The sequence below is a fragment of the Apis laboriosa genome, unplaced genomic scaffold (assembly GCF_014066325.1).
Source record: "Apis laboriosa isolate Shangri-la unplaced genomic scaffold, ASM1406632v1 scaffold105_cov147, whole genome shotgun sequence".
In the NCBI taxonomy this organism is placed as follows: Eukaryota; Metazoa; Arthropoda; class Insecta; order Hymenoptera; family Apidae; genus Apis; species Apis laboriosa.
The window spans coordinates 1,252,005-1,279,857 of NW_025220714.1; the positions used below are offsets into that span (position 1 = coordinate 1,252,005).

General features: G+C 34.6%; 2 protein-coding genes across 3 annotated transcripts in view; both read right to left on the reverse strand.

Annotated features, from left to right (window-relative positions):
• Positions 1-12,391, reverse strand: part of LOC122720870 — a 32,442-nt gene extending 20,051 nt beyond the window's left edge. The window contains exons 1-2 of one of the 2 annotated variants that reach the window (XM_043947927.1): positions 12,092-12,391; positions 9,669-10,821 (exon numbers count right to left, since the gene is read on the reverse strand). In XM_043947927.1, coding sequence (XP_043803862.1) covers positions 9,669-10,672 — 1,004 coding nt within the window. In that variant the 5' untranslated portion in view covers positions 10,673-10,821; positions 12,092-12,391. Of the gene's footprint in view, positions 1-9,668; positions 10,822-11,475; positions 11,978-12,091 lie in introns of those variants that run through there. The other variant, XM_043947919.1, reaches the window with a different exon arrangement.
• Positions 12,392-18,338: 5,947 nt separating this feature from the next.
• LOC122710455 overlaps positions 18,339-27,853 on the reverse strand; it is a 23,286-nt gene continuing 13,771 nt past the window's right edge. Inside the window, exons 2-3 of the mRNA XM_043928322.1 lie at positions 18,499-18,576; positions 18,339-18,357 (exon numbers count right to left, since the gene is read on the reverse strand). Coding sequence (XP_043784257.1) covers positions 18,339-18,357; positions 18,499-18,576 — 97 coding nt within the window. The remainder of the gene's footprint in view (positions 18,358-18,498; positions 18,577-27,853) is intronic.

Consider the following 27,853-nt stretch of genomic DNA (forward strand, 5'->3'; position numbering starts at 1 on the left):
CTCCCCTCCGAACCTCCGTGGCAACCTGACCCCACCATCAAACGATCGAGGGTAACCTTTCTCTTTCTCCCTCGTTGTCCAAGTCTCCTCTTCTTTCTTGATCCAACGTAGGTAGAGCGAGGAAGGAAGAAAGGGAGGGAGGGAGGGTGGGAGAAAGAGAGAAACAGCCGCGCGTCTCTTTCCTCTCCATCGCGACACACAGCTATTCGTCTTTCTCTCCGTTTCGGCTACTAGAGCACGTTTCGCTTTTCGTTCTCTGTCGGTAGGCTAGAACGGTCGTTCCCTCTCTCTCTCTCCGTCCGACGTTAGAACCCGATACGTCTATCCTCGTCTTTGTCCATCCTCGTCACGTCGACGGTCTCGTCTTAGCGAGAGGCAGGCTGTGTGCGGGCGCTTCGCACAGCTGGCACAGGAGGGAAATAAGCCGAGGCGTCTCCAACTCTGGGGCCACCAGACACGGCCGCCTGGAGAACGACCAAGAAGGATGCGCAGCTGCGCGGGGCTCTCTTTCGCCGTTTCAACACGAGACAACTCGTAGATACAGGTCGAAAAATACCTTTTCGTAGGATGGACGAGGTTTCTGCCCTCGGCCATAGATTGCCCACACAAACCGAACTACCGGCCTTTTTTCGATCTCAACCGCCTTTTCTTTTTTAATCTGTCCCAACCGTTATCTGCTAGAAACGGAAATATTCCGTGATAGGCTGCGCCGTTCAAACGTCGTCGTCACTGTAACCTTCGTCGCCGTTCTGCTTCTCTAGCCGCGGCTGCGTTCTCGATTCGACGCGTTTACGTATGAAAATCAATTCTATCACCATGTTACGTGTAATCGTTCTTTTTCTTTTTTTTTTCTTTCTTTCCTTGGTTAACATATGCAAGTTACACTTTAATTAATTATTTATAAATTATTAATTTATTTTAATATTTGTTATTTCAAAAGGGGGACTAATTAAGTAAAGTTCGTAATATTTATTCTTAAAATGTTCTCGAATCCTCAAAAAAAAAATACATATATATATATATTCGAATCAATACTTCGATTTCAAACAAGGCAAAAATGCGTTTTCTCGATCCAAGTTTCGATCGATTGAAACGAAAGCGAAATTACGTTCCGCCTTGTCGTCATAATAATTTCACGACCATGGGAATGTATATTGTGTCGCCAGAAACCGTAATCGGAACTTGATGTGCCTAGTGGTAACCCATCTTCGCACATGAGTCTGCCAGTACGGAAGAGCGGAGCATGCGTACTGCGGCGCATTCACCGAGCACCGAGCAGAGGATCGAAAAGTTTCTGCCCGAGGGCGGCCGTGAGATGGTACCGGTGACCAGTTTGCTACTATCTTTTTATCCTCCCTTCGATAACTTCTCTCTCCTCTCTCTCTCTCTCTCTCTCATTCTTTAACTCTTTTTTCGTAAATACAAGATGTTTAGAAGGAGAGGATCCTTCTATTTGCACAATGATGCAAATAATATATATTTGTAACAAAGAGCAACGAAGAGAAACGGACTTTTACATCGAAGAATCTTCTCATTATCTCGATCGAACTTGTTCGAATATATATATCGAAAATTTCGTTCGATTTACCGAATAATTTCCAAAAGAATAACATATTAACCCAAAAAAATAATTATAAAGAACATTATCGTAAGCGAAGGATATTTTTAACCGCGTTTTCGAGCGATGATCGAACGATCGATGAGGCATAATACACAAGGCGAATACTCGGCCGAGGAAGTACGCCATTGAAGTCGGTGTGACTCATTGGTCGAAGCATTTGCACGCAAGAAAATATATCTGCGTTACCATAGAAAAAAGTGTGACGTCACGACGATCGGCTGGTAAGCCAGCGTGCAACTTATCGATAAAGACACACGAGTGGGAAAAATGTGATATTCCCTCGCTTCCTAAACGAAGCAAGGAATCGTCCATCTCCAATTCCCATACGTATACTATATACATACATACATACACATATATATATACATATATATATATATACATATATATATATATCGAAAAGCACGTGCGGTTAGCGAGAAAATTTTACAGTTCGGATTGGCGTGGCGTGGCGAAGAAGAGAAGCGATGGTCGCTCCGTGGTGGTTCTCCGTTGAAGCAGAGTGAGAAGCGGAGGGAGGGGGGAGGAGGGGGGAAGATAAGGAGAGAAAAAGAAAAGAGGGCGACACGGCGCGTTATTATTTAGCGGGGAGAAGGAGGGCTTCTTCGATGGGCTCACCTGGCTTCTCAAGATATTTTTCCATCGTTTTTCCAGGTTGGCTCTCGGTCTCCCGTTTTTCCAACCACTTCGGCCGCGCGCTTATTACGCCGGCCTAAGGGATGGTATCTTTGGTACACGGGCGCGTTCTAGGTGGTTCACCCCTCTCTCTTAAGGGGCAACTACCCCACTCGCGTGAGCCTCTTCCTATCCTTGTCCCGCTTTAAACACCGGCCGACTGTTCGAGGCTCGAGCGAAAGGGGACGAGAGAGAGAGAGATAGAGAAGGGGAGACACCCTTCATCCTTGAGGCGGGGTCCCAGCCACCCCGCTGCTAGGTTCGCTAGGATCAATACCCGCCATCCGAACCGAAGTCCAAGCCACCCTCTCTTTGCCTGCGCTGCCTGCCTGCCTGCCTGCCTGCCTGCCTGCCTGCCCGCCTGCCAAAACCTGCCGACTTCGCCTCTCTCGTCCTACAAGTCTCTCTGGAGAATTCGAACGGCCACCCGAAATCCGTCAACATCCCGAGATGCTTTCCAAATCGTTCCTCCCCACCTCCTCCTCCGCCACGATGGAGATTACAGCGATTGTTCCACGTGTCACGCTTCGACGCCACTGTCCAAAGAATACGCGCGATCGATCATTTCGACACCGACGCCTAGGATTGAAATTGAACGACGAGGAAACTCGCGAAGAAAAGAATTCTTCACAGATGACGGGAGGAGCGACGCGGCTCGAGGAGGACTTCGGCGTACGCCGTACGCGTTCGAGTCGCGCGAACCGCGTTGAAATCTTCTCAAATTTGCACGGAATTTTCGCACGAGAATTAAAAAATCTGAGGATCGTGCAAATTTAAATTTAAATGATATTACGAGACGGATTTTCATTATAATTTTACGGATCGTCTTATTATTTTTTAATATTCGAAGAAAATTAGAATTTGTGTTAAACAGAAAACTCTGTATTCTTCTTAACGGTATATCGTTATAATCTTCTTCTCGGTCTCGCTCTTTCGATTTAATTAATCGATGTAATCCCTCGGCTATAAGTCCCTTTTCCCAGCTGTTAATACATTTGAATCCACCATGAACATATTAGATCTTATATAGACGAGAATTATCGTAATGAAGAATATTATACGAGTATAGACGCGTATTCGAGGCTAAAATAAAATAAAATAAAAAAAAAAAAAAAACTGAGCAGATGCATTGTCGCGCGGTTAGTAATGTATAAAGTATGATCATCCGATCGGTTGTACCGAGTTATGTTTAATTCATCTTTTCTTTGTCCCCGTTACTACGGGTACAAAACCGATGAGACGTTTCCGAGACGAGACGACGATCGTTTACACATTGGAGAACCATGCACCAAAAAAAAAAAAAAAAAAGAAAAAGAAAAAAAGAAAAATGTTACATCATTTTTCTTACATATCTATCGTTCCTTTCTATTATAAATACTTTCAATGCTTCGATGAAATTAAATTAAAATTATTAATTTTTTTTTTTATGTAATAATTACACGTTCACATTGATAAAAAATAGTTTCGTGGTAACTAATTCGCGTTATTTAATATATTATGTCGGAACGACTTCCCCCCTCCCCCCTATTCTGGCCTGTCGTATTGCACGTTCAAACCTTTACAAATTCTTCGCTTCTATTTAAATAGAGAACCCGAGTGGATCAGATCTAGTTTTGTATTCGAGTTTGACGAGTAGTATCAGGGAACGAACGAACGAAACAGCGCCTGTTGCTTCTGCATTAAACCAGTCGACCAAAATTGTCGAGTTCTATATATATATATATATATATATATATGTGAACTATAAAAAAAGAAAACATCAGTTGCTTTTAATTCTACTTTGTTACAAACAGAAGCAGAATTAGAATTTAAATTGCCATCGTCACATTTGTAAAAATGTCTATCTTTTCTCGTCTCGTGCATGTCGTCGATATAAATTCGAAGAAACAAATTCTCCTCAAATAAGAAACGCGGGTCGAGGAAATACGCTCAATGCCGTTTTTATTGAGCGTAAATCGGACGTTTATTACGCGACATTAAATTAATTTTCGGAAGAAGCTGGAGGATCGATGTACCGCGGACGAGAGATCGAAATTATTCCTCGCGAATATTTACCTAAAAATAACAAACGATCGAATCTCGAGGAGAAAGCAATATAATCATCGAGGAGAGGAGAAGAGCACCACCGACACCGACAGTTGCAAAATCGCTCCGGCGTCGCATCGAAGTCGCTCGCTTAACGAAACGTTAAAGTCTAGAACAACGAAAGCGAAACGAATAGAACAATATCGAACATTCTCCCATATCCCCTTAACATATACGCGACCGATCGATATCGTCGGTAAGGTAGAGAAGGACGGATAAAGTTTTTTCTCGAGCGAAGTTAAAAAAAAAAACTCGGTATCTTTTTTTTTTTTTTTTTTTCCCCCCNTCCCCCCCCTCGAGCACGAAAGCGAAAGGGTTGAAAGGAAGATGGAACCCATGGAACCCATATCGCGCCGAGGAGAAAGCTCCACTCTTTCTTCCTCCCTCTCGTTATTGCTACAAAACGCGATAGCGCGAGAGGGGTCAGAGCCCGTTTGGAGGGCGGAATTGCGAGGGAGATTTCCAGGAGGGGGTTGACCGTGGTGGTGAAACGCACAGGGGCTGGAAGGCACGCCCGAGGGTTGGTGTTGCACGATGGTAACGGATGGTAACCGACCGGGCTTGGATCACCGGATGACGTCATCGCTGCGTTACCAGGATACCAAAGATCAAAGACCAATGAAAACGTCACCTTCTCCTCGCGCCAAACTAACTCCTCTCCGAGGTCGAGATCTAACAATAGATTTTTTTTTTCCCTCTCTTTCTTTCTTTTATTTCCCTTTTCCCCATATTGCTCTCTTTCTCTCTTCCACTCGGATATTCCCTCTCCCCTCCCCCCAACAGAATCGCTTCACGACCGCTGACTGTTGTGTTTATGATAATAACGCCTCTGTCTTCGTTCTCGATTTCTATCTCGCCTGCCTACAACAAATGGGAGGAGGGGAGGAGGAACACCAAGGCAAGGATATCGCAGAGATTACGTGGCATTCGGTGATATTTTATTTATTACCTGTTGCCAGATATCCGAAGGATACGAGAGAGGATGCGCTCTCGAATAATCTATATGATAATTGCGCTTCAACCCTGTTGTATTCGTTCAACCTTGACACGCACACCCGAGAGATCTTTCACTTGAGGCTGCAGATGGCCACCTCCGTGTCAAACGACGCGGTTCAAGAGGAATGATTTATTTGTTGGGAACCGGCAGCAAGGCTGCCTGCCTACTTGCTACCCCGAATCTATCCCCACCCTTTCCCCTTTCTCCATTCCCGCTATCGAGAAGCAACGTTGAAATATTATAGAAAGTTTACTTAGAGATTTTCTTTCGTTTCTTTACCCGAAAACCGGTTAAAACGGTCTAATTAAAGGGGATGCTCGAGGGAGTATACTATAATTCCTTTCGTTCGAGCTCTAACAGCTTTAACAAACAATCCTCTACAGTTTCCAGTTTCACACGAATTTACACACGATAGATCGAACCGATCGACGATTTTTCTCTTCTACGAGATCTGGTATCCAATTTTGCTATCTGGTTTTCAACACCTGCACAGGAAGGATCGTGTTCGGTGGACGATGTCTTGGTTAGTGTTTTTTCGAATTTTTCTATCCAACCGGAAGAATCGACTTGAAATAGGAAAATTACCTGTGGTACCGTTTTTCTCGAAAGGTCCTTCAAAGGAGTGATAGACAAGTCGTAAATCAAAATGGGCGAACGTGTCGAACAATTTTTCGAGAAGTTTCTCGAAAGGACAAGTTTTACGGTACAATTACAATAATTATTTACGACTTTAAAGAGGTATTACGAATTGGTGGTCCGCTTTGTTTAAAATATTATGTACAGGATATATTCTGAAAAGCTTTGGAAAGGTTTTGAAATCCCCATCGAAACGAATCCCCAACGTCTTATCCCTCCGAGACAAAGCATTTCTATGGTCTCAGGTACCAAAAACCTCTTCAAGGCCGCGCAAGGAAGCAAGCTGGATCGGCGAACCGTACCACCAACTCGTGGTATATACCTAGAAAATTCCTGGAAAGATCCGTTATACACTAACGAGAAAGGGGCCTCGATGGTACGAGCGAGAAACACTCTCCTCTCTCACGGGTAAATGGAGAATGCTCTCCACCATCGAGCTGGTACCAGTACGCACGCCCGAAGAATCATCTCTCGCCCGAAGGGCTGTTAAGCACGGACTTACTACCGTCAATATATACACCGTGTATATTTACGAAGAAGAAAAAAAGAAAAAGAAATTTGCTAAAAATTATAATGAAATTTTTCTCCTCTCTCGTTCGCATTCGCACAATTTTATCGCATAATTTGCCGTAATATTGCACGATAAAATCGAGAAGCTCGGCTCACCCTCGTCTACCAACGGAAAGAAGGAAGGAAGGAAGGAAAGAAGGAAAGCATTATCGAAAGAGGGCGAGGACTGTAGCGTCGAGAGAACCGCGTGCTCCTATATACGACCAAGGCAACCGGCCGCCACCAAAAATACCCACGAAGGATACGCAATACCCGTGAGCGTGGACGGGACGAGAGGAGTGACATACGCGTGCGTACGCCTACGTAGGAGGGTATACGTGCACACGGACGCACTCACACATGCGCGCGCCGATAAGGAAGCGCGTGAGTAGACGAATGGAGTGAGAGCGCATGTGGACGGGCGGACGCACAGTCGCAAGGATCGTGAGCCGACATCTGGCCGCGCGGTCCTTCGCCCGAGGGACCGAGGGACAAAGAAGACCTTCCCCTTTTCTTAGGGGGGCCTTGGGTTGGATTATATCGTGGCCTCTCTCTCGCACGCACGCCGCCCGTGTATCTGGTACCGGCGGAGTGTAGTAGCCCGGTAGAGTGGTGGCTCGACGCCGCCGGTCTGCACGTAACGACCCCACCGGTACCGTTTCTATGGTACCGTTCGCAGGGATTAACGCCCCTCTCAGACTCGCACACACCGCTCCACTTTCATCCGAGGCTGCGGGGTTGCGAGACCAGCAGCCTTGGCCTGGGACCAGATCGAGAATATACGAACGCCTCTTTCCGACCGATGAATACGATTAATTACGGGAGATCGACGACGAGTTTCTAACAGATCTATCGTATATATGTATAATGTACATCGTGTACATCTTGGATACGTAATGGAATCGGTTGCGGTAAAGAGCGGTAAGAATTCGATGGATATCGGATGGATTAACGTAAGGTAGTTAATTTTGCCCTTGAGACAAGCATTTGCAGGTAACGTGGAGGAAATATTTGCTTTGTTTGTTCGCTTTTAATGGGTTAGATACCATTTTGAATAGAATATATATTTATTTTATAAGCCATAAAAGTAATTTCAAAATATCTTTTTGTGACAATGTTTTATTGGATATTTGAAAGTTTTAAAAAATCATGAGTGAAAATACGTTTGAAAGTCTTTTTCCGATATATTATTCTCGTGCTTGAAATACTCTTGACATTTACGTTCGTTATGTTCGATACATTTAAAGAAGATCGTTAAATCGTTCTACTACCCTTACCGTGAATATTATGAATATCAGTTATTATAAGTGTGGTAAATAGAAATGAACGTTAATTCAGAAGATTGTCATCGCTAGTGTTACGACCTCCATATTAGTCTCGTTTAACCTTTATGTAACGTAGCTAATTCAAACATCCATAACAGATCGTGTAATTTAATTTTCATGTTTCTTAAAAGTTGCTCGTATAAATTTTTTTATGCCATACGATAAGAGATAACGTAATTATTACGCGTTTTTTTTCTTTTTTTTTTTTTTTTGTTGACTTGTATACGAATGACAGTTATCGATGTATTATTCTTCCATCGTTACTTTTTCTCCTATTTTTTTCAATGTTATATATAGTCAAACAATAAAACGAATCATTTATTCAATTGAGCTAGATAATATATGCACAATTCGAAAAAGATGCCCGGTTGATAAGCGAAATACGAAGAGGCAATTCATGCTCGACCGCGAGATTTCCGAGTAACCAATCAATTCGAGGAAGTACAATTCCAAGCGTAAGAGGTTAACGACCAAACTCGATCGTCGCTCTTTTTGTACGTTTCCTGTTGCAACGATACGGAATATCCGAAGTCCGATCATTATTATCTCGCGGATAAGTTGCGTTACATGTTTATAATAATAATAATAAAAAGGGAACGAAAAAATAAATTGCCAATGAAATTAAGAATAAAAAAGGAAGAAAATAAATTTTTATTTTATACGACGAGAAGAGAGAGAAGAAGATTAATAGAAATAGTCATCCAGTTATCGACGCTACCGTGTTGCTTATCGTTCTACGGTCAATATTTTTCTCTCCCTATATTCATTTTCCTTCTCTCTCCTACTTCTCTGATTCCACATATTAGCGCGCGTTTGCGCGCTCGTCAATGTTCCTCTTATCCCGACTTTATCGGCCGATAACGCCAATCTTGGATAGCATCGGCGATTACGGCGAAAAAAGGAAGTAGAACGACGAATGTAGAAGCTCTTTTCGCCGATCGAATTTGTCGGTGCAGAGTGAGCGGCCGTTCTCCACGCTGGAGAACGTGCACGGTAACAAGGCGCAACCTCGTTACAAAGACGATTTTACACGCGGTGTCTCAATTCTTCATTACGACGTATACCTTTCGAAATGCGCACGTATATACAACCGTGAATTCTTTGTATCTTTGTGAATTCGAGCAAAATAACCGAATGATTCTGTAATCGGAATGTCGATCCAAAACCCAACAACATCGACATGACGACGTCCAATGGAATTTGATAACGTGTACTGTAATGATGTCCGTGTAATGAGAACATTCGTTTCGAAATGGAAAACAATCTTTAGCTCTTGATAATAATCGTTTGGAGAACTCGTTATCGCTTTAATTGTAAAATGGAGCTTTCTCGTTGTTTCGAGGTAAAACAAGAATACGAAAGTCAAACCAAGGTTATTAATATAAACAATAATATTTTTAAGTAATACAATTAAACATTGTATTTTAATCTTTTTTAATAATTATTACTAAAATAATTTTAATATTTTAAAACAAAATTACTAAATATTGAATATATTTATTAATCGCGTCGATTTTTTAAATTTTTATAAATTTTTAAAATTTATAAATCTTTATTATATTAATCTATGTTTTCAATAATATGATATGTTTTAAATAATATGAAAAATATATTTTTAATTGGTATATAAGTTAATTAAAAAAAATTATGTTTATTTGAATCGTTTCATTTAATTGAAAATATCGAATTTATATATCTATATATTTCATATACTTATTATATTTACTATTTAAAAAATATAAATTAAACAAATATAAAAAAATAGTAAAACTTTACTCACCATTTGATACTTTTTTTGATGATGTTGCTAACAATCCTTTGAGATTTTCTAGTAGGTAAAGCAAGAACATCGTTATTTTTCTTTTTTCTGGTCCTCTTCTCCCTTACATTCTTCTTCTCTTGTGAAGCATTATTAATAGGAGTTTCATCTTCTTCTACAACCAATTCCTCAACTTTAGCAGAATTCTGTACCCATTCTGCTACATGATCCTGAACTTTTTGATCAGTCGATAATGCAGATTCTGCTCTTAATTCCTCTTCATTAATAAGCTCGCTAACAGTGGTTGGAGGTCCTACAATTCCAACTTCCATGTGTTCAACAATCTCTATAGATTGTTTTGTTTCAGAATCTCTTCTAGATGATACAATTTCACTTATTATGACAATATTCGCTTTATCATTTACAATTTCTTTCGCGTTTTCTTTTTCTTTCTCTTTGTCCGTTTTTTCTTTATTATCTTCACTACTATCACTTTTATTTTCTTGGTTTAAATTTTTGGATTCCACAGGAAGCTGCCGAATCTCCGATGAACTTAAATTTTCGTGTACTACTTTTAATATTTCATTCAATGTTTCCTCCTCTTCTGATATATTTTTAATATCTTTAACTTTTGAAGATGAATTTTCTATTTCTTTAGAATTTTCATCATTGTCGATTTTTTTTAGTCTTATATTCATTGTTACATCTTCTTTTTTATGTTTTTCATTTTGAGATGAAATATTTTCAGTTTTGTTAAAATCTTCTGAATTTAAATTTGATTCATCTTCTTTTACATCAATAATAGTAACTACATTTAAATTCTTTTCAGAAGAATTATTTGTCTCCAAGTTATTTTTATTAGAAATATCTTGCTTTTCGTTATCTTCCACTTTTTTTGTAGATGTGGAAGGATTATTTAATACTTCTTTCTTATCTGTTTTTATTAAATCTATAACTTCTATTTTATTCTCTGCCATTTTTACATCAATATATTCTAAAGATTCATTTGCAATATTTGCATACATATAAATATGTAAGTAATAATGAATTTTTGAGGTATTTTAAATTCACTGTTATCATGTTATCATATGAGCATACGATATTATCGACAAGTTAAACTATAAAGTTTTTCTTTCAAGCAATATATTATCCATTTGTGTGTTTCATTTTTATTCTGCAAAATAAAATATAATATATTAATGTTATATAATCAATAATTTAATAAATATATAATAAATAAACGCATTTATATCGTACGAATAACTGCTTAATAATCTCTTTTATCGACAGATGGTCGGTAAGTGCGATTACATTAATATGAATTTATCTAAAAGTTTGAGGTTAGAATCGTACAATATTATAGCAAATATTATAATACAATATAATATTACAAACAAAATAATAATAATAATAATAATAATAATAATAATAATAATAATAATAATAACAACAACAACACAATATCAATATATTTACAATATATATTATATCGATATTCTATTCATCATCTTTGTTCATTATTTGAAATGATGCAAAAATTTTATCTATTAAGTAATAACATTGTAGTAAAAATTGTAGTAATTAAAGTTTAAAGAAATTATTTTCTGCGTAAATGATGTCTCAAACTTTATATCACCATTTCTATTTGCAGAAATAAAATTTAATATTGACTATTTTACGAATAATTAAATTATAAATCACATTAAAATGTCATAGTTTATATAAAAGGGATGTAGTTTATTTATATATTATATTTTTACCGTGTTTTGCCAACCAATAATAATATTTAACAAAAGGTTATAACAATTACTTTAAATATATGAATTACCTTTTGTTATATTGCGTTTCACTTTTTAATAATAAATACACTTTATATTCACAATATGAAAAGCACTTTAGAAATAAATTGTAACATTTATTTGATTTGAAAGTTATTTAACGACACCATCGAAGTATAACATTGGCTGACACGTTCATAACCTCACTTATATCTTTCTTTGACAATTCGATTACGATAGTGAATCAAAAGAGCACAAGAATAAAAGAACAATGTAATGTAATCATGTGCAATGTAACCAATATTAAAGAGAAAAAGATAAATCGAGAAGACACATAAAATACTGTACACTAGAAGAGTAAAGTCACAGGGACGTGTCAATCAACCCTGTTTTCTGTCTTTGTCTTTTTTTCTCTTTCTATTTCTTTCAAAGAGTACGCTTATTTTTACATTATGGCTGACGGTCACGGAAACAATCTGATCAAGACAATATGCAATATACTTAAAAGAAGTTTTCACGATACCGAAGCAAAATGAGAACACGACCCCGTGGTACGTAAGGCTAGTGACCTCTACCTCTTTGAAGTGTACGTTTATGTGTGCATGCATGTATTCCTGTGCGTCATACATTATAGTAAACCGACATGCTTACTTCTGATTTACTTACTATTATACGCATGTTGAACATTCACGATTCAGATACTTATACATTCGTATTTTTCATTCGAAAGAACATCATGAAATAGTTTAAGCCAATCATTATACATATTGGTATATTTGCGTCGCATTATGTAGCATTTCATGTAATCTGTATCTTCGCGGATTTTTTTGTTTCGACCAATCAAACGCGTTTGCACGTTTCTTTGACAGCGACGCCTTTCAAGAAAGACGAACACGATATTAATTGTCACTTTATTCAAGTTTATAAGACGATTTTTTGCAAAAAATAATGTAAACGATTCACACACCAGAAAAATTGTACGTACTCGTAGCACACTGTACTCAGACTATTTTTCGTTTGTGGCCAAGCCGCGCGCGCGTGTTCCCAACAAAATGGCCGCTGCACGATATATGTGGTTATTTCTCACTTATATTTTTTTGCTTTATATATTTTTCTTTTATAATGCAATATTATTATTATTTATAAATGTAATATAATACCGACACCTATAACACTTTTAAAAATTGATTTTATTTATATTGAAATTAAAAATAATTTAAAGGAATGAATAATCAATCTCACGATATACGTATGATAGAATAGCGCCAATTTTAAATTTAATAAGACGTAGAACAAATGTTTTACGAATGTATATTTGTTTTCTGTAAAAGATCGTATTAAAAAAGTATTTTTAATAACGCGAAAATTTTCATTATTAATTTAATAACAAAAATAAATAAGAAAAATTCGTAATATATTCGTAATATAGTAAAAAAAAAAAAAAAAAAAAAAAAAAAAAAAAAAAAAAAAAAAAATAGAAAAGTCTCCTAAATTACAATTTTACGTGTTTTTACTAAAACTTACAAAGGATTTTTTTTACAGAATTTACATATTGTATAAAGTACATAACACATATTTTAGCGTTTCTGATATTTATACAAAAAGTACATAGTATATATATTTTGCATTAAGTTAAAATATTATCTTTTTAAACAAATAAGTAAAATTATATTTTTTAATAATAATTTATTAATAAATTATATCAAGCTATCGAAATATATATATCGAACAATTAATATTTAAATTTAATGGTATAAGGATTATGTGAATAATTTCTTTAAAAACATAAAACATATTGCATTGGTCTCGTATATTTACAGATTATTTATGATTTATAATCAATAATGTGTCGTACAATATATATATATATATCAACAAAATAATGTTTTAGTCATTCTTATAAAGCTAATAAAATCTAAAGGCTAAACAGTCAAGGTTGATCTAAAAGTTGGCTCCTCTCTCTGTACCGCGAACATTTTATTCGCCATTTTTTTCATGTTTGCTACCTAACAATAAATAAACAAACAAGTATAAATCTATACATTCCACGTGCCACGTGGATATCGAGGGTAGGAGATGATAGTTAATATTTTGAACCACGATCGCAGTGAACACGATGTCGAGCAGTCTCTTTTCAGTCTCTATCTAAATGCTTCTTAATCATAATTGTCTGAATAAAAATAATTCAAGATCGTTTCCATGATATAGAATAAGGATATCTTTTTCTGCATATCTTAAAAAATATTTTTTTAATAGTTTGTTGCTACATTAGAAAATAACATTATTTTCTTATTTTTCTTTTCTTTTTAAATTTCTGCTAGAAAAAGTTACCTTTATAGAAAGTAACAATATTCTTTAGCAATATTAAAGAGAAAATAGTTTTCGTTTCATAATTAAAAATATACGTTCTCTCCGTTATTATTGTAAAAAGTATCTTCAATTCTCGTTTAAAAATTAAAATATATATTTTCTACCTCTACTTTCTATTTTCCAGAAAAAAAAAAATTCAAATATTCAAATATTCAAACATTTTTTATAAATTCGTTATTTAAAACATATTTAACCGATAATTAAATTAATCACATCTATTACAATTCAAGATGAAATTTTTGAACAGAATTTTTACCTTTGTAAACTTCTTATCGATAATCGATAAAAAAATATATTACATTATTCCGAATCGTTTCGACGAAACGATGTTTTACCAGAAGAGCAGATATAATATATATATATATATTTGCTCATTTCTATCGAGCACCACTACGTTTCTTCATACACTCGTTAAGAATGTAGCATATATGGAACGTTGTTGAATTATTTAACGCGCTCGTTTGACTTTGCGTGATACAGAACGTTTCCTTCATCCATAAATCATGGAAAGTATGATTCGTTAGGAAAACAGAATGATATACGGCAACCTGTTAACTGCAAATCGGGAACATATAATCGGACATCGAATTGCATCATCTATTTTGGAGATACGCGCATTTAATAGTATACAATTCCGTTTATTGAAAACCTCGTCCCGTATCGATGTCGGGTTTCTTTTTTTTTTTTTTTTCTTTTTTTTTTTCTTTTTTCCTTTTCTTATTCCAGTCGCAGCCGAGTTAATCGAATTCTCTTTGACAACGTCTTTCTCGGTATTTGCCGGCTTCCACGCATTTGCGAGTTTCTTTACAATTGATGTTCTATTCACGCATTTTTAATCAATATATATATTATGTATATATATATATGTTTTTTTTTTAAATCATTCTCACGAACCAAATAAAATTTAATTAAAAACGGATTTATATACACGATACAATATAATTCTTCTTCTTCGAGTTAAAACTAAGGATCTGAATAATTTTATTATACGTACGTACACTTTGTCAGATTCAAGGCAAAGTGGAAGTGACGTAGCGATCGATTTTCGCTATAAATATACATGGCCCGTTTAAAACGTTTATACAATACTTCAAACCATAGAATTATCTTCAAATTCTAACTATTGACTATTTCTCTCGAGGATAATTTTTATATCGTAAATTCGATCATCTATACATCCTTTTTGGAAAAAATTCCCTTCAATCGTTAATCAATACGAATATTTTCGTCGCAATAAGTAAAATATACAAATATTTCTTTTTTTAATCAACCTCGCAATGCGACAAACGACAAATACCGAGGAATATTTCAAGGGGGGCGTTTCTTTTTTTTTTCATGAATGCATAGGTACACTCGGATCGTGGATATTTTGATACAATTGCGTGTACATTATGCAAAATATTTTCTCTACCTAAAAAGATCTATCTATAATATCTCGCCTCTTCCTTTGCCTTTTCTTTTCTTCATCGAAATACTTTATCGTTCTTCTTCTTCTTCTTTTTTTTTATTTTTTAACTTATCGAATAGCACCTGTTTTCGTCATTTCAGACGCGCATTTACTCACATTTCCTTCTTTCTTTTTTTTTTTTTTTTCCCCGTTCTTTCGATACTTAATCGTGATCGCATAAGGTAACGATTCACAACTGTAATCCGATTTATCGAGTTTACACGCGAAAGTAAAGCAAATAAATTTTCAGATAATCGATAATTCGAAGAAGTCCTTTCATGAACAAAATACTTTGCACTTGAGATGATTCAACAGAGGATAGAAATGACACGATATTTATCACGACGAGAATTCTCTCGTTTAATTTGAAAAAAAAAAAAAAACTGATTGCATCTTAATAAATAAAAAATATTCGATACAATTTTCCTTCTCTTTTCACTCATCTTTATACTTCTCCTGACTGATTGATAATTTGATATTTAATAAATTATAATATATTATCACGAGGAATATTATCGTGACAAACTAGTTCATGGGACAATTTAAAACGTTAACGGATGTAGATTATAAAAAAATTGATTTGACCTAATTAGTCATAGCTATATTAAGTTCTTCGTGAGCAGCGATACGAAAGCATTGGCTTTATTGATTTTTTTTTAAGCGCTTAAGATACTTGAGGAAAAAGGAATTTCCGTCTCTCATTCAAGTTTAAATCATTCAATTTTAAATAAATCTTTTTTTTTCTTTTTTTTTAACGACAAACTTTTTTTAACTCTTATCGACATTGGCCGAGATTATTATTATTATTATTATTATTATTATTTTCTCTTATCGTGTTAAAATTAAATTCTCAATGTGTTAATTTCCATAGACATTAACGTAATCGAGATATCGCATGTAAACTCGACATGGATACAGAATGTATAAACGATCGTACGTATCGCATTAATTGTCTCCGCTGCAAGGATCGTGAGAAGGGTTCACGATCGCCGTGACGATTCATGTGAAATGATCGAATTAAAAACTATTGCACGTTGCGCCGCTTATAATGCGTTATTCATTATCACTCGGCTACATTGCTCGAGAAAATAGTTATTTATAGTGAGAAATAATTAATTAATAACAATACTCGGGTACAACAACAATATTGAAATTATCGATTATTCGTGGAAAAAGAACGAAATAAAATATAGAAGAAGAAGCTTACAATCAACTTTGAATTAAGTAATTTTTAAATTGTTGTAACGCAATCGACGAGAATCGTCTAATTTGATTGATAACGATAATTGTTGAATCACTGGAACTATCATTTTTTTTTTCCCAACAAATTATCGTAGAGGGTTTAAACGATTCTCGTTTGTACAAATAATACACAATTGATTTCAATTCTGATGTTTCCACATTAAGCAACGATTATATATTGAAATCGATATTATTTAACGCTTCGAAATCGTGAACGTATTCGTTACGTTGGTGTCGATAAATTGAATTAACTAGAGAATTAATAATAATATGTAAAAATGAAACGAAGGAATTTTTTGACATGTAATAGTCAATGTAATATTTTAAATCGCACGAGTGGAAGGATGATGGCGAACGTATGCGAAATTTGTTCGAAACGGAAACAACGATCTCACTGTGCTCGCTCAAAGACAACGCGCATCTTTATGCGAGTTCTTCGCCTACAGATACGTATTGTACAGTTTCCATCAAAATTCTATGAAATTACATTCACTTATGATACATTGCACTTACTTCTTACACATCACGATAAACACGCGAACTTTTATTTACATTCTGCTCCGCGCGCTTCTATCTCTATTACGATCTTAACGCCCTATCGTTTAGCGGTTAAATACCTTTTTCTTTTCTTTTTCTTCGCTACTCGCTACAACTTGGATCGATCTATTTCTTCTAGAAGGAACGAATGAGTCACTATTACACTCGCTGTCTCACGAGGACAAAGAACGTGAGTCTTCGAGTTTCTTCCAATTCGATGCGATAATATTTTGTTCTTCAAAGAAAAAAAAAAAAAAAAAAAGAGAAAAGAAAAGAGAAAATAAACTTTCATCGATTCGATGAAAGATCCAACGATATCTCAAATATATATCTGTGATATGGTATTTATATATTTTCGTCACGGCGTTCGCTAATTGCACACTGTTTAATAATTGTTAACTCTCGCAAAGTACGATTAAACAATCCAAGATCGAGGGATAAATCGATGAAAAGGGGAGCTTTTTGACTCGAACGAATCAAAAAAAAAAAAAAAAAAAAATCAACGCAGCTCCAAATGCAAATTCTAAAAAAGGAAAATAACATATGTATCTCTACACCAAACAAATCGTTTCAAGCGAAGCGATAAAAATTCACGATGAATGGAAAAATCCTGTTGAAACGAGTCTCTCTGTTAGTTTCTACGCAGCGTAGAATAATCATACGATATCCGGGATATGTCGGTCGAAGTCAAATCGAGGCGAAGCGTTGAATGCTTTTCTTTTTTCTTTTTTTTTTTTTTTTTTTTTTTTTTTTCGCGAATGAAAGAAAAGACCGCGAGAGGGAGAAAGAATCGAAAAAACACGAATGAAGATACGATCGTACCTACGCAAAAGCGGAGTCTTCTACAAACGGACTCGCTTAGAGAGAAACGGAGAGAAAATGGAATAGACAGAGAGGAAAAGAGAGAGAGAGAGAGAGAGAGAGTTCTCTATGGAGAGGAAATCACGATGAGCACAGCAATGGCGGCTCACTATCGTGGAACACGGGAAATTTGTGCAGCGACGATGATCAAAGAGAAGGTCTTTCGACGAAGAGTATCGCGGTGAATAGGTCGACGAAGAGAATGTTCAAAGTTTGTAGGAACACCGGTCGTGTGGAGCATTCTTTTGGTATTTGACGGCGGTTTTGATTGATTCCTCCTTCCCTTCTTCTTTTCCTCCTCCTCCTTATTCTTCTTCTTCTTCTTCTCTCGAATATCGAACCGCGAAAGAAGAGGTCGCGACGATCGATCGCGTTTCGGCCAACAGCGGGAAGAATGCTCTCTCCTCTCTTTTATCAGGACTACTCGACCTGTGGTCAGGGTCAAGGTCACTGTGGTCAGGACGCCAAGGTGGTCCTGTGCCAGGAGGCGTGTTGGTGTTGGTGCTGGTGTTGATGCTGTTGTTGATGTTGATGTTGATGCTGATGTTGTTGTTGTTGTTGTTGATGATGATGATTTTGTTTGTGTTGTTGTTGTTGTTGTTGTTGTTGTTGTTGCTGCTGCTGTTGCTGCTGCTGGCTGTGTTGATTCTGTTGTTGCTGGTGCTGTTGGTGGTGTTGTTGCTGCCTCTTCTGGCTGTAAACCAAGAAACAAGATCGTACGATTACTTATTTTTTTTACAATGAATTCTTGCATGGATATTCGAGAGGCGCGTAGGCGATGACCGTGATTTTTACTTTACCAAGAGTGTTTACCAAGTTACCAGGCCAAGTGAAAATACCGTTTTAATTGATCTAATATTGCGAAAATTGTAGTCAATTACAGTATTGCGATTAATCTTATTTTCTGCAAGTAAAAAATATTAGAGAAAAAGAAAAAAAAAAAATATTTTTGCCGATGAATATGGAGTAATTGGCCTGTCTGATTTTAAATGAAGTTAAAAAGGAATGAGCGATATCTCGATGCATAAATCATTGAGTGAACCGAAGGTCGACAATATATTAAAAAAAAAAAAAATAAAAAAAAAAGTAACAGTTCTTTTCTTATAGTGTTTGATCTAGTTTACATCTAGTTTACTTTTTTTTTTTTTAGTCTACAACTTTATTTGAAATTTTTTTTTTTTACAGAAATAAATATTATAATGAATTAAGAATATTTTATCACCTTGTCTAGTTTATGTGCAACAAGATATACTTCATACTTTGATGTAGATGTTTGATTTGAAGATAAGTGAAAGGAATATTAAATACCATAAAAAAGCGGACTTGAGTTATAGATAGATCATTAATAATGTGGTTCTACATGTCAGAAAAAATTTATCTATCCTATTAGCATAGCATTCAGAAATAAAATAACATGCTGATACTAATTGATATTTTGATATTCGTTTTCTATTATAAAATATTATAATATATATATATATAAAATATTATGTAAAACAAAACTATTGTTAAAAGATTTATTTATTATAAATTATCTATTATAAACTAATTATTATCTATTATAAATTTATCTATCCCATTAGCATTCAGAAATAAAATAACATTTTGATATTAATTAATATTTTGATATTCGTTGTCGTTATAAAATATTATGTAAAACTATCGTTTAAAGATTTATCTATTATAAATTATCTATTATAAATTTATCTATCCCATTAGCATTCAGAAATAAAATTTATAAAATAACATTTTGATATTAATTAATATTTTGATATTCGTCCTCGTTATAAAATATTATGTAAAACAAAACCATCGTTTAAAGATATTTAATAATTTCAGAACACTTTTTTAAATCGTTCAACGAAAAGAAAAATTTTCATAAATTTTTCATAAAATGTATCTATTTTTTTTTCGAGCAAAAAAAAAGTGATACAAATTTAGCAGCTGTTTAAGAGCTACAGCAAAACATCCGCCTCGTGGCTCTTAATGTATAGTGTAATATACTGTTTCGCAATGTAATACGCAGCCAACACATAACTTCTACGCATTACACACGAGAGACAAAACTGGCGGACGAAACAACTCGAGTAAAGTATAATCTCGAGGCGAATCCTGGCAACAAATAGTCACGTCGCGTGTACAAAATGTCGAGCGTACAGCGAAGCGTGACTGCAAGTGTGTAAGCACATTTTTTTCCATCGACCCTGAACGAATTCTACTATAACAGATTCTACTATCATGGCCGCCGAGCATCGTGCGTGTGTGGAGCACGATAGATTGTTTTGCGAACCGCAAAATTATCGATGCAAATTATCGACGAATAAAGAGGAAAAAAATTGAGAGATTTAATTTCAAGATTAAGGAATTATTCAATCAATTTTTTTCACGTTATTTATGTATCCTTATAGAAGCAACGAATAGTTTGAAAATTTAATTGACGCGTGAACAATATAATTGTTCTCAACGTTTCTTATTATATAAAGAAAAGAAATTCAAAACGTTGACCTGAAATTTACATATAGCAATGACACTTTTGCATATATTCATTAAAATTTCAAATGACACATTTTCATTTTTTACAATTGTAGCAAACGTAATAACTGTAAAAGCTAACAATCGAATGGACGTATTATTAAAAATAATACTCGATTCTAATCTTTTTCATTTATTCGAGAATTTTATCGATTCTCGTATAAAATTCATACAAGTTGGGAATTACGTAACGTCGAGTGAAATTGATCGAATATAAATGTATTTACTAAATGTCACTTCTTTCTTTTTTTTTTTTTTTTGTTTGCATGGTTTCACCAAGTTGAACTATATATCTGTACACACGATGTAAAATATCACGTAACAAATTAATAATTAAATAGAAACAAACTTTAAGATCGTAATAAAATTAAATCGTAATAAAACAGACTGTTATTTCAATTTATTCCATGATTTTTACTTATATCGAATAATAATACTAATTCGTTCTCAAATAAATAATTTTTCTAAAAAATTAATTTTCTCTCATATATGTGTATATATATATATATATATATATTTCTAAATAAAAATTAAATATATAAAGTATTGAGCAGTTTTCATTTCGCGCGATAAATGTTCTACCGAGTAATAACGGAGAATGTAATCATCTCTAGGGGGGGTAATCCTTCGGCGGCCGATCGATCCTGAATAATTCAATTAAAACGAAAAGGAAAACGACGCCGGTTGCGTCGCGCTTACGTCCACCAACGTCATAAAACAACGATAAAAGACATGGACGGCCCCGGAATGCGCGTCGTCGAATTAACATTCGATACGCGAGACACGACGAGTCGGAAACGCGCGCCGTTTATAACAATAACGCCCCGATGAGTTTCACAGACATCGACGAAAACGGGATTATGAATCGTAATTGCATCGAAATGCAAATTAACCCCCGCCACGCCCGGTAATTACATCAATCCGAGTGTTACTTTTGTCATTTCCTTCTCTATTTTATCTCGCTTTACCCTCTTTTTACTCGCGAGATATCGAGTGGTATAACGAGACACGGTCAATGTTCAATTTTCCTCGGAATTAAAGCTACTCGTCCTTTCACCGAGAACCACTGATAAATTTATTATCGAGCTTGCGCTCGAGTCTCTTGTCCGTTAAATGAATTTATTTTCTTCGAGTCGTGAAATAAAAGCGAATAAAAGTTACTCGAATGAATCGATATTTCGATGGTAGATAAAGATAGATTAAAGGATTTTTATTTTGTTTTTCAATAACTATAGTTGGAAATGAAATGATTGCTGTTGATTATTGTATTGTGTGTCGTTAATGTAATTAATTTCTATCGTTTTATAATTGGCATTATTATAATCGGCTATTTTTAACATTAATTGCTATTTAATAATTAATAAACGAAGATTGAAACGTTACTAGAAGTATCATGATATAATTAATATAAGATTAACTGATTGATCTAATATCGTATATTATATATTAAAAACAAATTCAATATGAGAAAACTGTTATTAAATTCATAATAATATCTATATTATATATCAATGTAATTATAATATTTCATCATAAAGTAATTATTATAGGTTATTATATTAATATCATTAGTCTATTAATTATAATATTCCCTCATTGTAAACAAGGAAATATTTTAATAAGTAAACCGTATTTGAATATCATATTAGAAATTAATAGAATATGCAGTTAATATATATATATGAATATATAATATGAATTGAACATTTATATATATAATCGGATAATAATTTTCATAGAAATCATCAAATAAGATTATTCGTGATAATTAAATTTCCTTAGATACGCAGAACTACAGACTTAAGGTTAAGCCTAATGTTATTCTTAGTTCCAGAAATCTTATTAGTTTTACACTTACCAGTCTAACGTTAGTTCTAAGCCGCGATAAATATAGGTTAGGTTAAGTGATCAACTGCCAAAAGCGACGGTAATTTTTACGATTGGAAAGAATATTTCACATACCATTCAAGGATCGAACGAAACTTCTCGATTATGTATCAGGGCTGTTACTTTAAGCATCCTAATTGATTTAAAATACAGGTTACGTGCTAAAAACCGTACGAAACGAGAATGATATAGCTTAAAATAAGAGTTTATACGAAGATCGTCCGGTTTGGGAAAACATATCGGCGAATTACCCTCGATGTTGCTTAACCAAGCGTCGACTCGCACTTGTCTCAGCCAATACGTAACGAGTTTATAAAGTAACCAGATTTCTCGTTTCGAATGTGCTGCAAATGGAAGACAAGAGTGGCACTGTCGCGTCGCTTTCGTTACGTGTCACACGTGCGAAATATGGGCGCGTTCGGTGATCAAATAATGAGGTGTCCATTCTTTTTATAGGATTTTACTTCATCGGATTAAAATTTTTATATTACGTAAAAAATATTTACAAATTAAATAGATTAATTAATCCAAAAAATTGGTAAGGTACGAATTATCGTAATTTAACTTATCGACTGATTTAGCTATTTCAAATATGTTAAAATATTTTATTGAAATTTTAAATTGTGTAATAATTTGATAAATACTCTCTTGATAGTATTTTATTACGTGATGTTTTTATTATCTTCGTCGACGTAATTCTGGTAATTTATCATGCTATAATCAAGAGAAACATAATACTTATTAAATTGATACGTTGTTAAAGAATAATTATATATTAAGAACGTCGGTAACATATTGAAGAAATCGTTTCTAAACTATAATAAACTTTGATAATCTTACTTTTAACTTTTCATCTTGCTTATCATTGTATTATATCCATTTACGTAAAAATGCGTAAATATATAATAAAATATATTTTTTTTAGTTATATTTAGAAAAAAAAACCCATTCTAAAATTTCCATCTACACGAACCCATACATATTACATTATTCGGTTAATAAATTTTCATATACTTCGCAGCAACAAACTTCGTATCAACATTTCTTCAATTCTAACGCATTGATAATTTATGTAATCGTATCATTATACAGGCGATCGACTTTTCCAACTCGTGTACGACTCGTATTCCTACTCTTTTTTTCCGTTTCGAGCGAGTACCTACGTCGAGGTTATAAAATAATGAGTTGTCGATCGAAGGATCGCCAGAATTCAGGTCGTTTTTATCGTCGAAGACACCCTGTCGAGAGAGAGATCTACTCGCGAGAAATCACAATTATAACGATGCTCGTCGATATTTCTTCCTTCCCATCCATATCTCTCTCGTTGGCCTCTTTGAAAGGAGCGTACGAGGCTGAATAAATCAAGACCCACATCGATATTGATATTCGATCGACTTGAAAACGTTTGTTTTGTTCTTTCTTTTTTTTTTTTTTCTTTTTTTTTTTCAAACGTGCGTTGAAAACAAAATGGAGGAAATGAAAAAGTTGTCTCGACGAATGATGCTGTTCGTTCGTATGATTTACCCGTTGCTTCTTTAAATTTATTTAGTTAGTGATTCATTTACTTTCTTGTCCGATTTCAATATACGCGACGTTCAAGATAGAATTAATTTATTAGAATGAAGACGTATATACGCGGCGGCTTAAAAGTTTAGGGTCATGCGTCATTCGGTACCGGTGTCTAATTAAGGTTCAAGGAATTCGAGCAGAGGTTATCCTACAGTTTTTTTTTAAATTGTATTAATGGATAAATATTTAATTGTCGTAATATTATGAATATAGAGGAATTCTTTAAAATTTTTTTGCAAATATTGAAATATTTTTTACGAAAATTTTGTTAGAAATTTATTAAGAGAATTTTTTTCGATACCTCAAAACACATGATAGATATTGATATAATTTCAAACTTTGAACTATAATTTACGTAACTATGTAAATATCTGTGAATAATGCGAAGAAATTAAATTCTTTATCGTTTATAATCGATGATTTTACATACGAGCGCTCATATTTTTCCGAAGCTCATTCATATTTATAAAGGATGTAAAATGCAAGATTGGTCGTAGTATTCAACAATTATTCAACGAGCATATCTAAATAAAAAAAAAAAAAATTATACATGCAATTATATTTAAACTGCCGGATCCGGTGCTTATTCGTTGCTTATAAAGATATTAAATTTATATTAATCTTCCTTTTATTTATCGATGCATTCAAAGCAGCTGTTATGTTCGTAAAGTTAACTCGAAACGGGTAATTAAGTTATTCGAAGCATCGTATTAATGTCTTCTTCCCCAACCTTCATTTATGCCTTTTCGGCAGGCGGTAGTATTACATATTAAGAAAAATAACGTGTATGCTTTATTAATTTTCATCGAGCGTTTTCTGATTCGTTAACTCGATGAAATATAGAACGTGAAATATTCCTCTCCGTAGATAGACGTAGATCAATTTTAATTCATATCGCGTGGGTTTACACGATTCAATTATAAATTTATTGAATTGTAAAAAAGAAAAAAAAAAATCCAATAAAAGGGAGAAAAGAGTTCGATCGGTTAGCAATATTTCCTTAAGGTAATTTCTCGTATCGTGATCCGAATTCAATATCTGTTATTTCTTTCTCTATCACTGTTTAATAACAACCTTTTCAAAGCGAATTACTTTTTTTTCTTCCTCGGTAAGTAATACCCGAGGTACGACAATTGATTCTCGAATCAATTTCACACCAAATAAGCCAGGGAAAAAAGTAGATACCGATTTACGAAATTGATTTATCGTAATCGTATTACGATAAATATATCGGTATCCCTATATACCGGGTGTTCAAATCTCCGAGAGAGAGAAGTCAAATACATATTAAAGAGAAAAGAGAAAAATTCTCAAAGAAAATGTCCATCTTAAGGACAATAAACGATTTTAAGCGATATTATTACGAAGAAATAGGTCGTGGTGCAAAATGAAAAAGGAGAAAGAGAGAGAGAGAGAAAAAAAAACAGACCGGCAGCACTTGAAAGAACAAAAGTGCCATCGTAGAAGAAAAAAAAAAAGAAAAAAGAAAAAAGAGTGTTTCCTTGGCTGAAAATTTTTTGAGTATCATATACCACTATGGCTGTCAGACGTACGGCTGTTAGTAGGAGCTCGAAGAGTACCGGTACTCCGCTCGTAACGACTCTTCGAAACGAGGAGGATCGATCGAGGTGGCGGTGGTCCGCACGTGCGCACAACACGCCTCTCCTCTCTCTCTCTCTTTCTCTTTCTCTTTCTCTCTCTCTCTCTCTCTGTTCCTTTTTCGCTCCCTCCCGCCCATTTTCCCTTACTCTCTTTATTATTTTCCTTTTTTTCCCCTTATCTTTATCACCGTCCCCATTCCCTCCTTACTCTATATCACGCACACTTTTTATCTTTCTCCCTTCTCCGTCTTCCTTCTCAGCCCCATTTACCGTCTTCCTCTCAGTTTCTCTTAGCCCTCCTTCTCCCGTGTCATTACCTATTCCCTTTCACCTCTCTCTCTCTCTCTCTCTCTCTCTCTCTCTCTCTCTCTCTCTCTTTCCCTCGTTTCAACCGTGTTCTACACCACAAACCCACCCTTTATTCGCCACCCACCCACGCATCTACGTGTACCAATCACTCGTATGCATGAGCAAGTTTGCGTATGTACACACATCTAGGCATAAGTGCGTGTTCACAGAGGAAATTCTGTGCACGAGTCGGTCTAGCTACGTGCTACACTTTCTGTTCGCAAATATGCGAACATCTCTTTGATTGGTACACGATTAATATTAGAAGAACGAGAAGGAAGAAATCTATTATTTTTCATGTATGATTCAAAGAAACGTGTAAAATTTTTGTAAATTTTTTTGTAGATTTATTAAATGGATGGTGTATTGAGATTAAAGAAAAAATATTTCATTAAAGCATAGATATACTTTGTACAAGCGTACGATAACTTAGGTTAGTTTTTCGTTAAAAAGTAGCATACTTATGGATTTATCGAGCGTGTGTATACCTGCATGTATTCGTACATAATACTTCTCTAGTGTAAATTTTGTAAATTTTTTTATGGATTTATTAAATGGATGGATTGAAACTAAAAGAAAGAATATTCTATCAAAGCATAGACATACTTCGTACAAGCGTTAGCGATAATTTAGGTTAGTTTTTCGTTAAAAAGTAGCATACTTATGGATTTATCGAGCGTGTATATACCTGCGTGTATTCGTACACAATTCTTCTCTAGTAATGGGATCGAATATGACTTGAATTTCATCGTGGTCGTTATCCACTCATTTTTACTCGCGCCTTGCCATATACGCGCGTGTATACGTGGCCTAAACGTATACGGTCAGATATGCAAGCACTGTAGCGAAGCGAGCACCAAATGCTTCCGATGTGCCCACGTTCGCAAATATATGCCACGAACGTGAAATCGAATAACTCACGCGACACCTTTTTTTGCACACGTGGCGACCCCGTTCGTCGACCCTTTTCCTTGAATATACACGCACGCGTATATATATATATATATATTTTTTTTTTTCAGAGGAAGAGATAGATTAAAATCCCTCTTGGGGATGGTGGTCGCATTTGGAAACGCGGCATACAGAGACACGTATTTCGTATTTCGTAAGTCAATTGACCTTCGTGCGCGCACGTGTCTCCCATTGGACATTGAACCTTTTTCAGTACCCCCGTTGTCCAGATTTCGTTGTGATAGGAATGGGAACGTGGAATTTCATAAATTTTATCAGAAGCTCGTCGCGAGAAGGATTTGATCCGAAAAATTATTGCATGGAATTCAAAATCGAACGGACACGAGACTGTTAGAGAAAGGAATGATTGTGAATAACGAATTTAACGAGTTAACTTGATTAAAAAGATTTGTATTAATTTATCAAAGAGTGTAAAAAAAAACTTCATACGCGAACAAATAAATCCCATTTCTCGTAAAAAAACGATGCACTGTAAAATATTATTAATTAATATAAAAATAAAAGGAGATAATAAAAATGAAATCCTATTTCTATAAAAAAAAAAAATTGAACCATAAATTCTAAATTCAAACAGAAATAAAAATTTAAATATTGAAATTGATTATAAAAAATTGTAAAATAAGTGTTCGTAAAGTAATAGTTGAAATTAAATAATTTTTTTCTTAAATTTAGATTATTATTAATCAGATATTGTAAATCTCGAAGAAACAAAAATAAAAAAATTTAACAATGGAATTTCTAATGGATCAAAGAATTTATATGATATATCTTTCGAAGGTCAAGTTCAATATCAATTTCAATATTAAGAGAAAATGCAAAAATACGAGTGCTGGACTATAATTAATTCTCGTAAACGAAGCTAACTAACTTATAAAAATTCATTGATTATAATATTCGAACGATCGGTATTTTTTTAAACAAAATCCATCATCTATTTCCATAGAATGTAATTTCATGTTCAGTTTCGATATATATCAAACATCGAAAAATTATTTACTCTACGTTTCACCGTATTCTCTCTCTCTCTCTCTCTCTCTCTCTCTCTCTCTCTCTCTCTCTCTC